Below are 17,646 nucleotides of genomic sequence, written 5' to 3' on the forward strand. Positions count from 1 at the left end.
GGGCGCGTGAGAGGCCACCGCACATTGTTTCTCCTTTTCTCCATCCCTTCCCCTAAATAAAATATTTAAAAACAAACAAAAAACCCCAATAACTTCTCTAAAGAAAATTCAGAGTAAACAGAAGTGCTCTTCACAGCCTTCTCTGCTTTAGGAACACCAGACAGCACTTCAGTACTATATTTGGGGGCCACTTTAAAAAGCGAAATTACAAAAATAAAAACAAAAATAAAGCTTTTTACAAACCTTATCTCCAATGCAATTAAAAACCACCAACATAAAGGTGTCTGACAATAATTTTTTAAATCTTCTATGTTTATTGATTTTAGAGGGAGGGGTATGGAAGGAGGAGTGGGGGGAGAGACAGACACAGACATTGACCAGTTCCCATACTTGCCCCAATTAGGGATTGAACCCACAACCTAGGTATGTGCCCTGACCTGAATTGAATCCATAACCTTTTGGTGCATGGGAAGATTTTCCAACTGAGCCACCAGGGAAGGGCCTGACAAATTTTAAGAAGATACTTAGAAAACAAGCACTTAATCTCCCAAAAAGAACCCCAAAAGAAATTATAAGTTAACAAGAAACTGATGAAAAGGACTACTTCAGAAAAAAAGCTGTTTCTTTCAGAGGAAAATGTAAATGCTTTTATTATTAAAAATTTATTAAGTATTTAAGTTAAATTAGAAAATAACCAATAGAAAAACAGATGGTGAGAATGAATATAAAAGCTAAAACTGAAACAAAGATGGTAGAAATTTTTAACACCAAACACTGATTCTTTTTAAAAATGATTTTATTTCTTTTTAGAGAGGGGAAGGGAAGGAGAAAGGGAGAAAAACATCAATGTGTGGTTACTTCCCGAGCGCCCCCTACTGGGGACCTAGCCCCCATCCCAGGAATGTGCCCTCACTGGGAATTGCACCAGCTATCCTTTAGTTCTCAGGCTACTGGCTCAATTCACTGAGCCACACCAGCCAGGGCTGATTCTTTCAAAACACTGATAAAGACCAAGACGGTGGCCAAGTCTGATTAGGAAATAGACTATTTAATATCAGGAATGAGAAAGAAAATAAACTATAGTACAGTAAAGATTAATTATATCACGCACTCTACAGTTATAATTGTAAAAATCTAGGATGGATAACAGAAATGGAAAAAAGATCCCTAATCGACCAAAAGGCCATGGAAAACTACCATTTAAACAGTTCCAGGTCAAATAACTTCATAGTTAATTTAGTTAGTTTTCAATGAATGAATAAGGATTTCAAATTATAAAGACTTGAAGATGAAAATCTCTTTAATCCACCTCTAAGTTAGTAAAATAAAACCCCAAAAATGGTAGCAACAAAAACCGAGCCAATTTCCCAAATGATGCAAAATTTTAAAAATGAAACATTAACAGATCAAATCTATGTATCATGAGTAAGAATTCATTTCACTTTAGGAAACCTGTAACAAGGATTATTATATCAAATTAAAAGAGAAAAACCCTAATGATATCATAAGCTGAAAAAGTAAATGAAATTCCACAGCTTTGCCTATAATTCTAAATGAATAGAAAAATACTTAAAATATAAAGATCACTTAAAGACTAACAGCAAAAATATTAAATGGTAAAAATACCTGAGATGCCCAATCAAGGAACAAGTCAGAGACCTACCTATTATAGATGTTGAAAAATAAAATCGTTGAATTTAAGGCCTAGAAAATGCCACTAAAAACAAATCAAGTAAGAAAATTGATGTCAGCTGGATAAGAAAAATAGAGAGTAATAAAAAGTAAAGTATAAATTAGATTCTACTCATAATAGTGGCAAAAAACTTAAACCCAATAATAAACTTTAGGTAGCGGGGCAAAGGAAGAAAAATTGGGACAACTGTAATAGCATAAACAATAATATAACTTAAATCCTCCCCCCGCCCCAGACAATAAGTTTGACAGCCTGTCATGCAACACACATTTGTGGGGAACCTGGTACTAAACCATTCCTAGACCAACAGACAAAATCCCCCAAAACTTGACAGGAAACATGCAGCAATTATATAATTAAATCCTAACACTCTATTCAGGGATATGCAACAAGACTTGATGGAGAAAAATGCTTCTGGGTAGGGACAATGTAAGTCCATTTCAACCTAGGACATAATGTACCATATACATAATATACAGTCAAAATTTCAAAAGCTTTTTGGTAAAAACATAATTTTAAAGTTCGTATGTGTTTGAAAATTGCCCCTTCATATTTGAAATAGTATATCCTCATCTTATCAGATAATAGTTTTACATTAAGTTTATCACAGAAAAAAACAAGTAGACCAGGGAGCAGTCGATGGTCAGATGTTTCAGTTCAGCTGGACAGGATGATTTTAGTCATATGGTGCTGGCATGAATAGGCACCCATCTGGAAGAAAGAATCCTACCTCATTAATTTTAGAAGATATTTATGGTTTTGGGATGGAGATTACCTTAACGATGAAAATCCAAAAGCAGAAAAATAGATTTGATAATATAAAAACTGTAAATGTCTACATGGCAAATGACAGCATTAACAATGAAAGGGCAAATAAAATAACAAGCCAGGAGAGCCTTGCATATTGATAAAGTTAGTAGACAACAAAAATTTATTCAAGTAGCCATTAGAAGTATAAATTAAACTAACAGAGTATTTTTTTGCCAAATTCACAGAAATTGAAGAGAATTATTACCATTAGTTCTGGCAAGCTTGCAGAGAAAACAAGCACTTTTGTACATTGCTGATGACACTGAGAGTCATCTGGCAGCACCTGCTAGTAGTGAGAACACACACTCTTGGGAGAACCCAGTATGCGTTAAAAAATGACATGGTATTTAATGCTATTTAAATAGCAGTGGTGAAGAAAATAAGCAATCTGAATATCAACAGAATGACTGACTATATGGAATGTAATACTGACATACAGGTAAGGCCTATACAAGTTGAAAGGAATTGCTGAGTAAATAGAACAACTGCATTTTTAAAAATCACAACAATTTACATGCATGCCTATGTTTATAGAAGTCAGGAAAAGATATATCCCAAAGTTCAGGTGGGTGGGATTGAGATATAGGAAAGTTGGGGGAGGGGTAAAATAAACTTTTAGATACTTTTGTATGTTTAGTAAGGAGCCTCTTTTATTTTCTTAACCAATAAAACAAAAAGTAGGTTTAGAATATAGAATATATATATAGGTTTAGAATGTAGGTTTTCCAAGTTAAAAGTTGATACTAAACTTGGTAACTTAAGAACAGTGGTAAAAGTAGGTTACTAGAATTATGGCAGCAACCATCAGAAGAAATAGAAAACAGGGGGACTAGGTATGAAGCAGACTTTTACTTAAGTAGAGCAAGGCAGCAAATTCTCCAAGATAACTGGGCTTATATGCAGTATGTTCTGTGGAAATAAAGAGTTTTGAATGCCTTCACGACCTCTTACTAATAGTAATTCCTATTAATAAAGGAAAAGTCAGGTACATAAAACAAGAACTACATAAGCAACAATTATATATATTAGTTGGGTTTCCAGGTTAACTGAAAGCACTTCTCGTATCCTATATTCCCCACCATATCTTTAAGACACCTTTTAAGGTATCCTACAGTAGGAAGTAGCCACATTCAAATGAACTAAAGTGTAAGAATTAAAAAGGACAATAGCTTTATTAAAAGTAAGTAAATGTAACATATAATATATACAGATAGCACATGGTGCCAATTGTATTTGTAGATATTACTGTACTCCAACTCAAGTTCACAAGTTACACCTTTGTCACAGCCTTGGCTAAATCTTGAACTGGTGCAGAATTCAGCTGTGCTAGAGTGCTGATCTTAGCATGCTTAGATGCGGCATACTTGTTCTTGATGGTCTGCAAGAGAAAAGCATAGTAATTAATGAAGGAAAGGAGGAAAACATAAGATTCAGTGGTACAGATATTCATGTAAAACATCAAGTTCTTAAAAATAAGCTATGCATTTGCAGGCATGAAGTCTTAATTATTTTCACTTTCCCCATAGCCTCCTGAAGTGTCACTGATGGACTCACCATGTGCTTTGTAAGCCCACGATTCACCATGACTATATTCTTAGCGAGGTGTTGCATAACAACAAGAAGGGATTCTTCAGTGTATGACAGGTAATGCTGTAGAATTGGTGTCTAAGACAACAAAAGCTAATGTTAAAAATGCTCATCAACAATGGCTTTCATAAAATTTCTAGATGTTATTCAAGAAGGTAGGGAGATACTGTGTGACTGATTATAATTGAAATTTGAGACTCTTCTTTCCCTAGACACTCTTCCTTCATGCTTCTCTCATATCCTGTGCTCAAACCAATACACTTTTGTAATTGCTGACTTGTCCACTCCAAACCCAGATCTGATTTCTTGAAGCCCACTTTTTCTATTCCTAGGCCTAGAGTAGCACATGGCACACAGAAATTCTTGTTGAATCAATGAATATGAATGAACTTCTAGTATGTCATTTGACCTGCTCGAACTTCTCCATCTATAAGGAGTACCAGTTGCTCTGCCTTTCTCAAAGGGATACAGAAAGATTCAGGTAATGGAATGAAAGCATTCTATGAAGACATCACAAACAGGATATCATCTTTAATCATTCCCTCTGTAGAGGCCACATTTAGGAACCATTTGAACTGTCCTTTAGTGAAAACAGTTCTGTACTCAGGCAAATACTATTTACAATTTACAAGCTTCAGGCAACCTAGATCTGCGAGACAGAACTTACCCATTCACCATTATTGAGAATTTTCAGTGCTAAACAAAAGGCTCCCGCTGCAATCTGAGAAGGAGGAAAGTGCACCATATCATAGTCTAACATACTTAGTTCCATCAGGTATTTAGCCAAAGTATGTTGCTCCACATCAACCTGGAAAAAAGTCCACACGCAGGTCACTGAGCTGTCAGAAAATTTTGCCTTGGCAATAACCAGTATGCCCATAACTGTAGCTATAAATGTTTATCTATAAATTCTCAAGTGCAATTGCCCATGGAAGGCCTTAATAATATTAATATACAGCCTGACTGGAAAAAATATGTTTATCCCTTCCCCCTGTAGTTAGGTATGTCTGTTGAATTATATCTGCTTGGTCAGCAGTATTCTCTGATGTACCACATCAAAGGTTTCTCAAGATATCTATACCTCTCCAATCTTAGATGCTCTCCGAAGGAAATGCAGGGGAAGAGGGCGACCCAGACTAAAATTTAAAGCTCTCAGAATCTTCATTTCCATTTGTCTGATTTGGAGCTTAGTGTAGGTGTTGTCAGTTACAAAGGCAAAGTCACCAATTTCTGGAGGGTACATTTCTTCATATTTGCTCGCAATAAACATGGCAGTGACACCAACCAGCTGCAGCATCTTCTTGGGCACCAAATTATTCTGCAATGGGAATTTCAACTGGATGAATAATATGTATTTGAAAAAGGAGACACTGAGCTATGAAAGAGGTAGGGAAGACATATTCCCAGAGCAAAATCTCTAGGACACTCTATCCCCCAAAACAGATTTTAGCTGAAAAGGTCTGTTTTTGATGACTCAGCTAGGACCCTGGAAGAGAGAACTCTCAATTACTGAATTATGCTCACCTGCATGAACCGATCAATAATGGAAACAGTCATATACATGGTCTCCTGCAGTAATCTGAATTTCATTTGAACCTGCACCAGCCAATCAATTAGGATGGCTCTCATGTTTCCAGTGACTTCACGACCCAGAAGGTATTTTGGTCTGACTGCCTGCTCTTCCTGCAACAGAAATGGTGATTTTCAGAAGCAAGACTCCATGTGACATTTCTGATTAGAAATATTAGTTACCAGACTAGTTCTGGAGCATTTAGAATCTCTAATAGTCCTTAACTTAATTAATCATGTGGTCACTACAAAAGGTATGCAAACATTAAGTATGACAGTGGGACAGGTTTTTCATATTGGCAGATCTTATGTTCAACTCACCATTACCCCCTACTGGCCCACACTCTGTACCCACTTACTCCCTACTATCCCTAAAGACACCCTACTATCATCTTCCATCTTTTTACCTAAGGCTCTAAACCCAGAATCTGAGCTTTATGAACTAGAGAAGAATAGCAGCAGCTCTCAGATCAGCTCGAACCCATGAGCTACTATTCTCTTGCCCAGGGGTTTAAACCCCCAAAACACCATGCATAAGGAGAGTGAATGATCAAGGACCAGCACATACATCTGCTAAATCCACTCCTCCAAAATCGGAATACAAACTTTAAAAAGGGATAAGAAACTCAAAGCAGAAGGCTGTTCCCGGCTAGGAAGTCATCTTAGAGGACAACTGTGTAGAAAATAGAGATGCCCCAAAGAAACTGGCAAGAGACTGAAAATGTTAATGATGCCGGGAGTTAAAGCATGCATTATAAAAAGTTGGGTAAATCTGACAACTGTATAGCTTATGTTGTTAGCATATAGAATGCTTCCTTTTGGGGGGGTTGGGGAAGAGGACAAATGCCACTAATGAAAAGTTCCAGAAGTGGGATGAAATAAAACCAAAAACTTTAGTTTTTGAGTATATTCTTCTTGGACACAAAAAAAGTTTCACAGCCACACTGAACCAAAATGTTTTATGTTGGAGTGATTATAGTTTTTCCAGAGTTTGGGACTTGCCAGCTTCTAACTGTGATGGATATAAATATATCATTCAATCTGTGGGCTTTCCATTCTTTAGAAAGAGCCACGGTACTATCTACTTTCACTTTGAAATTTCCCCATTCAAAATGGCAAATTAAGCCGGGGCGGGTGTGGCTCAATGGATTGAGTGCTGGCCTGTGAACCAAAGGGTCTCTGGTTTGATTCCCAGTCAGTGCACACGCCTGGATCGTGGGGCAGGTCCCTAGTTGGAGGCACGTGAGTGAGAACCACACATTGATCAATGTTTCTCTCCCTCTCTTTCTCCTTCCCTTCCCCTCTTTCTAAAAATAAATAAATAAAGTCTTCTAAAAAATGGGAAATTAGGACTTTATTGGTTTGTGTAGTAATTTTTTTTTTTTTAATTTTTAAATCTTTTTTTAAAAAGCCCCTTTGGTTTGCAGGCTGGCACTCAATCCACTGAGCCACACCAGCCAGGGCTGTTTTTTTTTTTTTGTATTCCATGAAAGAGAATTTGCCAGTGGAGTTTACTGTTAAGAAATGTTTTTCTCACATCCTGCTTGAATTATTGTAAACTGTTAGTGGCAAATATCTTTAATAAATCTAGACGCAGTTTAGAAAAAGCAGATTCTAATCACAATACTGACCTCAAGTTGTCTCAGATAAGTATAGATATCTTTCACATATTCACTACAAAGGTTTGGATCTGCTCCGTCTTCTGCATCCACATCATTCACTGCAAGAATTACATCAGAGAAAGCCTGACACAGATATTCTTCTGCAGGGGCACAGCCAGATGTTTCCATTGGGCTTGGAGAGGGAGTATCAACCTTGAAACAGAGAGACCTTTTGAGCTAATAGCAAAGAGGAGCATACAGTCTAAGAATAAAGATCAGATTGGTACCAGCTCAAGAGACCATTTGCTGAATAATCATGCAATTCATTTCCTTAAAGATCAAGTATCATCTTTTAAATTTATTCAGTTTCTCTTTAGGAAGTGATTAACATGAAAAGTGAAATGCCAACTCAAAGTCAGCAGAACCTAAATGCTAACAGGAAAACAGAGAAGTAAATAAATTCAGATTCTGGACATTCCTCCAAAGGAGACTGATAAAGTAATAAATGTCTTTATCAGTGTCACGTGAAGTTAATCCAAATGAATGGCAAGTCAGTCTTTCATCTTTATTTCAAAACATGGACCACTTGACTTTGCTGAAGACAATCCAAGTTCTGTCCTATTAATTATTATCTGGTTTCATTAACCATTTCCTTCAAACTCAGTTACCCCATTGTTCACTAATTGAGTACTTTCTTCAAGCCAAGCTCTGTGCTAGCCACTAACTTTATGATGTTCTCAAGGGGTTTTGAACTTGAGGTAAGTGAATAAGGAGAGTGATTCTAGGAACAATGGTTGGGATGCAGGAAGTTAGGCAAATCTTCAGGAGTTGATATCCAAGATGTTTTGAAGGATGAAAAGATTATTAGCTAAATAAAAGAGAGTGGGGAAGGCATTTTAAATTAGTGTGAAAGCAAAGGCAAAAATCAATATGGGACTTTCAAGGAAAGCTCAGGTAGTTTGGAATGGCCAGTTAAAGACTGTGCTATGTCCACGCTGCAGGTTTCCTGTGCTATGTCCAGAAGGCCAATGCTAAAGCAATAGCCTTAAATCTTATATATAAGAAGCCAGGCTGAATGACTTTTACAGATTTCCCCAACTGGTTTTATTAAATTTTTAAAACTAGAGCTTCAGAACACATTTCAGTGTAATTTCACAAAGCAGCCTCTTCCAGATGGCCTGTTTTTACTTCACAGTAGATACATTTACCTAATACTTAATGGAAATACTCGGGTTTTGAGGCTGTTAACTAACTCATCTTACCTAATCTCTGAAGAGCTACATTTTCTTTCTGCTTTATACCCGTTATATGTTACAGGCTTATTAATTACTCAGTGGCTACATTAATGAGTTAAAAAAGGATTCAAGAGAACAATCTATGTTTCAGTCAATAAATTCTGGTCAAACATGGCTCGTACCAAAGACAGCTTAATTTGGACCAGGCAGCTACTACTTAATACCATCAACAAAATGATTAAAAGCATAGGTTCGGGCCCTGGCTGAGTGGGTCAGTTGGTTGGAGCATTGTCCTGTAAATCAAAAGGTTGTGGGCTCAATTATGGTCAGAGCACATACCTAGGTTGCTGGTTCGAGCCCTGGTTGGGGCATGTAGGGAAAACAACTGATCACTGTTTCTCTCTCACACCAATATTCCTTTCTTTTCTTTCTCTCTCTCTCTCCCTCCCTCCCTCCCTCCCTCCCTTCTTCTCTCTAAAATCAGTAAGAACACATCCTCAAGTGAGGATTAAAAAAAAAAAAGAAAAAAAAAGTATAGGTTCTAAGCCAGACAAGCCTGGGTTTGAAAGCAATATGTGCCACTGATTTGATCTCTCTAGACCATAATTAATACTTCTCTAAGTCACTATTTACAAAGTAGAAGTAATAATACTAGCTAAGAGAGTATTAGCTAAGAGAGTAAGATGATGTGAGTTAATGCATTTAAAGTGCTTAGCAGAGTACTCTATAAATGTTACTATTATTACTATTTATTGAAATGCTATTCCATGCATTAGAGTAAAATGAGATTTGTAAACAAACAAACAACAGACTCTAAAATAGTAACATAAGTTTACCAAAATAGGCTCCGGGGAAAGCTTTTCTTCTTTAACAGTCTCAGGTTCTGGCGCCGGTTCCAGTACAGGCACAGGCTCAGGCTCAGGCTCAGGCTCAGGCTCCAGTGCCTTTCCCAGAGGTTTTGGTAGTTTTTTAGCGGTAACTTTTCCAGCAGTTAAAGGTTTTGCCTCCTGTGGATGAATGGGAGAGAATGTAATGTTTCTCAATCCGGGGTCACAGTTGGAAGGTGGACTTTTACAGAAACGTTGGATCAGGAAGATAGTTACCTTTTTCAGAGGCAATTTGGTCTGTGGCTGTTCACTGACGTTGTTTCCGATGTCTCCAAGTGCGGTTCTTGGACGCAGTCCGACCTTGGAGGCTGCAGCAGTGGCCAAAGGCACACGCTTTGCGCCTGCCATACTGATTTTCGTCTTATTTTCGGCATTAATTTTTGTGTTCTGAAAGAAGCGAGGCCACTTTTGAGAGCTAGCCCAGCTAGGTTAGACTAAGTCAGGGGTTAAAATGAACCAAAAGAGAGGTTCCGGAGGGAAGTCGGCTGGGAACCACGGGAGACACGGGTTGCAGGGTCTACGCTAAGACCGTGACAAGTCAGTTTCCTCCCTGAACCTCTTCACTCACATACAGAGGGACCTGCCCATTTATAGCCGCTGGTACTAAAACACCACGAACTTATATTTGAAAGTAAATAAAAAATGTTTCCAATTGCCGGCACTTTCTTTTCCTTCCGGAAGGGAGTTAACGTAGTCGGTGGGAGCCCACACAGGGGGCCTCCATTACCTTTTAGAAAAGGTTTCCCGTCGACCCTCCTCCGTCCCCCCGCAACACCCCCCCATATTAATCCAAGGCCCATCCAGCTCTCTTTGTCACCTTCCTGTTTTCGTCGGTAAAACCTCCAAACTCTCCCACAATGCCAGGGGCCCACCGACACCCCTATCTTCCTCCCCAAGTTTCTGCCCTGGTCTGCTCCCGCCCGGGGGGCTCCGGCAGGCGAGATGAGAACACTCAGCGAGAATGACCGCGTTTGTTCACCGTCCGCAGCAGCTCACCCTGGTGACCCGGAGCGCCATGGCTTCCTCTTCACCAGGTTGCAGCTCAGTGGAAAGAAGCAGAAAACGAGAGCCCCAGACGAGCCAGGGACCTGAATCCAACACTGACCAACAACCGTTCCTCCGCAGCACGCTGGGAGCTGCAGGCCCAGCCTCAGATTTAAACCCCGCACATCTCCCTCCTTATTGGCTGGTTCGTGGCACTCGCTCCCTTCCCATTGGCGGCTGTCCATTCCCCCGAGAATGCGTTTCCACGGCGATCCCGCGACGGAATTCGAGAGGGGGCGGGGCCAGAGCGAGAAGCCCAAACTTGGTCTGGCTCCGCGCCTGCGCTCTACGGCATTTGAGGCAGTCACCTGGAGAGGTCAGGAGAGGTCAAGCCAGGCCGCGCCAGGCCAAGCGAACTTGTGTGTCACTTGATGTAAACCAGGGAAAAGTGGCCTTGGAAAAGTGACAGTGGAGCAGCCACAAGCTGAATGGCAAAAGAAGCACTTATGGCTCTAGTCCTAGTTATTGTTTCACACTTTCCGTATATATGGAAATGTATATGGTGATATGTAGCCAGAAAGGCTTTGATATGCATTCTTTCATTTGATCTTTCCTACAGCACTCTGGAGGAACTGAAGCCCAGAGAAACTTTAGGTAACTTTTCCAGGATCACAAACTAGTAACGAGGGTACTGAATGTAGTTTTTCTCCTTTTTTTGGGGGGGGTGGGGGGTAGCCTGTGGGAGGGGGTTTCTGTGATATTTCCACCAGGCTAATTGTATCATAAGAATATTGTTATTTTCTTAACCTGCTAGATTCCTTCAATCAAATTGTTTTCCAAAGCCAATCTTTTTGTTTTAGCTTTTTGAGAATAATTTCAAACTTCAAAAAATTTCAAACAAAAATATTATGAACACATTTATACCCTTTACCCAGATTCAACTATCCTTAACATTTTACCTCATTTACTTCATTGTTTACTTACTCTCCCTCTTTCTTTCTGTGTATAAACTGTATATGTATTTTTCTTAAAACATTTGAGGGTAAGATATGTATATATATCATGGCCTTTTATCCTTTAATTCTGCAGTGTGTCTTGCCTAAGAAAAGATGTTCTGTTACAAAACCACATACAGTTAATAACTTCAAAATTTTATTTTATTATAATTTTTTCATGTCCATGAGTCCTTTTTCCTTTTTGCTTTACTTTATTATAATAATTTATTCACCCTGGTTTTTATATTCCTTTTTGTCAGTTGACCTAATAATAATATCCTTTACAGAACTCCCCCGCCCTCCCCCAGTACATGATGCCGTCTAGGGTTAGATGTTACATTTAGTTGTCATGTCTCTTTAGGCTCCTTTGATTCGGAACAGTTCCCACAGCTTTTCTTTGTCTTTTATAACATTGATGTTTTAAAAGAATACAGCACCCCCTGTACTGTTTTTTTTAAATTTTATTTATTTATTTATTTTTTAGAGAAAGGGAGGGAGAAAGAGGAGATAAACATCAATGTGTGGTTCCCTCTCCCAGAGCTCTCCCAGAGCTGGGGACCTGGTCTGCAACCCAGACATGTGCCCTGACTAGAAATCGAACCGGTGACCCTTTGATTCTCAGGCCAGTGCTCAATCCACTGAGTCACACCAGCCAAGGCCCCTGCTGCTTTTTAAAAAAAGATTTTATTTATTTATTTTCAGAGAGAGGGGGAGGGAGAGAGAAGAGAGGGAGAGCAACATAGATGTGAGAGAGAAACATCGATCAGTTGCCTCTCGTATTCGCCTCTACTGGGACCAAACTCTCAACCTAGGCATGTGCCCTAACAGGGAATTGAACTGACAACCTTTCACCTTGTGGGACGACGCCCAACCAACTGAGCCATACCAGTTAGGGCTACTTTCCAAAAATAGAACTATCTCATTTTTGTGTGTGTTTGGTGGTTTCTTGTGATTGAAATAGAGGCTGTGCATTCTTAGCTATTATACCATAACATGTTCTTAGGGGATCAGCTCTGCAGATGCAGGATGTTTGTCCACCATAAATGAGATTAAATTTGGTCACTTGGTTAAGGTGTTGCCTGACTTCTTAACTGTATATTTACTGTTTTTTATTGCAGCTAATTAATTGTTTCCTAATAAATTTAAGACCATGCTTCTCATTAAATTTCTCCCTAGATTGCACATTCCCTCACCGCAGCATTTGCTTAGGAACTGTTGAAACTGGTGTTTCATTGCCATGCGCTCCAACTAGCTGAAGCTGATTAAAAACAAATTTTGAATGACTCTGTGATCCCAAGCCCTTACCAGACCTAGTGGGAGACCCCTTCCTGACCATTGTGCCATGGAAATTCTTTTAACCCAGTAGTTCTCAACTGGAGGGCATTTTATCCCTCAGGGGACTTTTGGCAATGTCTGGAGGCATTTTCAGTTGTTACAGCTGGGAAGGTGCTAGTGGCATCTGATGGGCAAAGACCAGAGAAGTGTTGCTAAACATGCTATAATACACAAGACAGCCATGCCCCACACCCCCCACACAAAGAATTCTCCAGCACCAACTGTCAATAGTTTGATAGTGTGAAGCTTAAGAAATCTTGCCAATTATGTACAATTATGTACATAGACTCGTTTCTATTCAGAATGCTAGTTATGCTTACTTAATTAGCTTAAGTTCCATGGATCACCTCCTTTCTTTATAACACTTACAGATTTCTGACTTTCGTCCTCAGTAAACTACTCAGTGTTTTCTCCCTTGGCTAAGTTAATAGTGTCAACAATACATGCCAGACCCTGTTCTAGGTGTAAGGAATACAGCTCTGAACAAAATAGAAAAGATCCCTGCTCTCATAAAGCTTATATTCCAGTAGGAGAGAGACAAAACAAGTAAATAAGTAAATAAAGTAAAAAAAAAATTTCAGCTAGTACTAAGTGGTAGGCAGAGAATGAAAAGAAAATGATGCAAATAGTGTGACTTGGTAGCTATTCGTACTTTAGACATGGTGGTCAGGGATAGTCTGAGAAGGTGACATTTAAGCTGAGGCTTAAGTGACAAGAAGAACATTCCAGATAGAGAAAATAGGCTGTGAAAACCCAATGATAGGATGGAATTTCTCATGTTCAGAAGAGTCAGTGTGGCTAGAGTTTGGGGGAGGCAGGTAGTGCAGATGAAATTAAATAAGTTTGGAAGGGTGAAATTATACAAGTCCTTGTAAACCAAGATAAGGAGTCTGTCTGGGCTTTTTGTGAAGTGGAGACCTTTGGAGGGTTTTAAACCGAGGTGTGGTGTAATCTATCTTTCAGAAAGATAGTCTTCATCGCTGTGGAGATAATGTATGCAGGTGAGAAGGAGGAGGGGGAAGCAGAAGGGAAAGTGAGGCAAGGGAGCCATGAAGAGGCTATTGTAGGAGGCCAGGCAAAAGATGATGGCTTGGGCAGTTCTGCTAGTGTTAGACAGAAAGGGATGGTTTCTAGAAATATTTTGGAGGTAGACTTGATGGGTCTTGATGGCTTGCATGTTTAGATTAAGAGAAAAGGAATCAAGGATGACTCAGGTTTTGGCCTGAGTAACTGGAACAGGAAGATGGAAAGTTGAGCAGCCTTTAAAGGGTAGCAGGTTTGGGGCAGAAGATCAAGAATTCTGCTACATTTGGAGACCTGGCGGGGTAGGTCAGTTGGTTACAGTGTCACCCTGATATGCCAACAATGCGGGTTCAATCTCTGATCAGGGCACATACAAGAAGCAACCAATGAATGCATAAATAATGTAACAACAAATCGATGTCTCTCTCTAAAAAAATCAATACATTTAAAAAAAGAACTCTGCTACATTTGAAATGCTCAGAGATATAAAAAGGAGAGGTCCATTAGGCAGAAGTAAAGTCTCCCTTGCTGTAGATAAATCCTGACACAAGTGAGGTCATCTGGAGAAGGAATGTAAAGAAGAGTAGATGTCCAGGAGCAAGTTCCAGGGCCCTCCACATTTAAAGATTGAACAGACGGGGAGAAGCCAGTGAAGAAAACTGGGCAAGAGCACCAGAGAGGTAGGAGACCAAATAGTGGTAGGTGAGAAGAGGAGGCAGTGCTTCACAGAGGAGAAACAGTGGTTTAGCATGGCAGATTGAATATACATATACATTTCTTTGTTGCTTCCTGAAGATACCAAGGGGATTATTTTTAAAAACTCATAAATTCTCAAAGATGGGGGAAGAGCAATAATGACACTATTTTGGAAATAGGAAAGCACCTGGAAGAGTGGTAATGGAACCAGACTAAGACAGTTGCAATTTAAGCTGGCAGTGGAAAGCCAAGAAGCAAACCGATTCATGCTATAGACTTCACCAGGTTGCAGGAATTGGAGGTACCAGGAGCACATAAAATCGGTGGTATAAGTGGAGCTGAAAACAGGGTTGGTTGATTCCCTCCTGCAAACCTGAGCACAGTGAGAGTGCAACCTCTTCCTGTTCCTGGCAGATGACTGGAGGTTTATGTTTTAGAGAGGCTGAACTAAAGGAACTCTGGATTTCAGATGCCAGGAAAGCATATGGACATGAAGTGAAATTCTTCATACCAAATGGCGATACCTTTAGTTCCCTTCTTCCACTCAGTCCCCTAAATGCAGGAAGCTGTATTTATACCCTCATAAATGAGATAAAAGCATGATTCGCTGGCAAATGGACGAGTGCAAGAGAAAAGTCTTAAATATATTGATGGTTAGGAAGGGTGGCTAAAAAATGACTGGGTCACCCTTAAAGTTTTGCTCACCACTTGACATGCTTGCGTACTGACACAGAGCTTCTAATCAATATTTGAATGTCCTACTCTTAACTATTAACAGCCAGCCAAAGAACACCAGGCATCTGAGGAAATCTCTGACTTGAAAGAAACAGGCCTACACAAACAGAGAAATTCCAAGTGAATAGGCAATTCAAGGAGAAGGAAGCCAAGAAATAAAAATAATAGTTATTTATATCATCAGAGAAATAAGAGATAATGCACCCACAAGCAAGTTTTAAAAAGATATCTGGGAAATTAAAACTGTGATAGCACAGCCTTAAATAACACACTGGACCAGATGGATTTAATTGATATCTTCAGAAAATGTCATCCAAAGCAGAATACAACTTCTTTTCAAGTGCACATGAAACATTTTCTAGGATAGACAACACGTTAGGACACAATAAAAGTCTCAATAAATTTAAGGAGTTTGAAATCATATCAAGCGTCTTCTCTGACAGTAAGGGTATGAAAGTAAAAATCAATTACAAGAAAAAAACTAAAAAATACATGGAGGCTTAATAACATTAAACAATGAATATGTTAACAATGAGATCAAGGAATAAATCAAAAGATATGTTGAAAGAAATGAAAATGAGGACACAATAACCCCAAATCTATAGGAGACAGCAAAAGCAGTCCTGAGGGAAATTCATAGCATTACAGGTCTACCACGAGAAACATCTCAAATAAACAATCTAACTTTACACTTAAAGGAACTAGGAAAAAACCCAACAAACAAAGCCCAAAGTGAGTAGGAGAAAGGACATAATAAAGATCTGAGCAGAAATAAATGAAGCAGAGTGAAAAAGAACTACAAAAAAATAAATGGAACCAAGAGCTGGTTCTTTGAAACAATAAACAAGATTGACAAACCTTTAACCAGTCTCATCAAGAAAAAAAGAGAGAAGACCCAAATAAATAAAATCAGAAATAGAAGTAACAACTGACACCAAAGAAATGCGAAGGATTATAAGCAAATATTACGAACTGTATGCCAACCAATTGGACAATCTGGATGAAATGGATAAATTTCTAGAAACATACAATCTTTCAAAACTGAATCAGAAAGAATCAGAAAATGTGAATAGACAAATTATACCTAATGAAATTGAAGCAGTAATCCAAAAACTCCTAACAAAAGTCCTGGACCAGATGGCTTCACAAGTGAACTTTACAAAACATTCCTATCCTTCTCAAACTACTCCAAAAAATTTAAGACGAGGGAAGACTCCCAAATTCTTTTTTATGAGGCCAGCATTATCCTAGTTCCAAAACCAGATAAAGTCACTGCAAAGAAAGAAAATTATAGGTCAATATCCCTGATCAACGTAGGAGCTAAAATCCTCAATAAAATGTAGCAAACCAGATCCAGCAATACATTACAAAGATCGTACACCATGACCAAGTGGAATTTGTTCTGGGGATACAGGGTTGATACGATATCTGCAAATCAATAAATGTGATATACCACATAAACAAAATGAAGGGAAAAAAGCACATGATCATATCAATAGATGCAGAAAAAGCTTTTGATAAAGCCCAGCAGTCATTTATGGTAAAAACTCTCAACAAAGTCGGAATAGATGGAACATACCTAGACATAATAAAGGCTGTAATGATAAACCCACTGCCAGCATCACACTCAATGGGCAAAAACTGCAAGCTTTCCTCTTAAGATCGGGAACAAGACAGGGATGTCCACTTTTACCTCCCTCATTCAACATAGTACTGGAAGTCCTAGTCACAGCAACCAGATAAGAAGAAGACATAAAAGGTATCCAAATTGGAAAGGAAGAAGTAAAACAGTCTTTATACCAATAGCATATTTCACAGAACTAGAAGAAATATTCCTAAAACCTATATGGAACCACAAAATACCCCCAAATAGCCACAGCAATCTTGAGAAAGAACAAAGTTGGAGAAACCACACTACCTGATATCAAACTATACTACAAGGCCATAGTAATCAAAAGTACTGGCACAAAAACATATAGATCAATGGAATAGAATAGAGAGCCCAGAAGTGAGCCTATGCCTTTATGGTCAATTAATATTTAACAAAGGAGGCAAGAACATACAATGGGGTAAAGATCGTCTATTCAATAAATTATATTGGGAATACAATTCAATAAATTGTATTGGGAAAACTGGACAGATACCTGTGAAATAAAAAAGAAAGTAGATCACTTTCTTACACCAAACAAAGGAATAAAGTCAAAATGGATTAAGGACTTGAATGTAAGACTTGCGACCATAAAAATCTTATGAGAAAACATGGGCAGTAAAATCTCTGGCATTTCTTTTCTTTCTTCCTTTTCTTTCTTTTTTTTTTTTTTTAAGATTTTACTTATTTACTTTTAGAGAGAGGGGAAGGGAGGGAGAAGGTGAGAGAAATGTTGATGTGTGAGATATACGTTGATCAGTTGCCTCTTGAATGGCTCCAACTGGGGACCTGGCCCGCAACCCAGGCATGTGCCCTGACTAGGAATCGAACTGGCGACCTTTTGGTTT

General features: G+C 38.8%; 1 protein-coding gene across 1 annotated transcript; it reads right to left on the reverse strand.

The window, feature by feature from the left end:
* Positions 1-3,650: 3,650 nt before the first annotated feature.
* Positions 3,651-10,536, reverse strand: CCNB1 (cyclin B1). The gene is made up of 9 exons (XM_024578517.3): positions 10,379-10,536; positions 9,599-9,769; positions 9,332-9,502; positions 7,291-7,473; positions 5,615-5,773; positions 5,172-5,408; positions 4,758-4,898; positions 4,058-4,168; positions 3,651-3,881 (listed from the first exon to the last, which is right to left on the reverse strand). Exons 1-9 carry the CDS (start codon positions 10,397-10,399, stop codon positions 3,774-3,776), a joined length of 1,302 nt encoding a protein of 433 aa, XP_024434285.2. The 5' UTR covers positions 10,400-10,536; the 3' UTR covers positions 3,651-3,773.
* Between the last annotated feature and the right edge of the window lie 7,110 nt (positions 10,537-17,646).

This window comes from Desmodus rotundus, chromosome 1 (assembly GCF_022682495.2).
Source record: "Desmodus rotundus isolate HL8 chromosome 1, HLdesRot8A.1, whole genome shotgun sequence".
Lineage (NCBI taxonomy): Eukaryota > Metazoa > Chordata > Mammalia > Chiroptera > Phyllostomidae > Desmodus > Desmodus rotundus.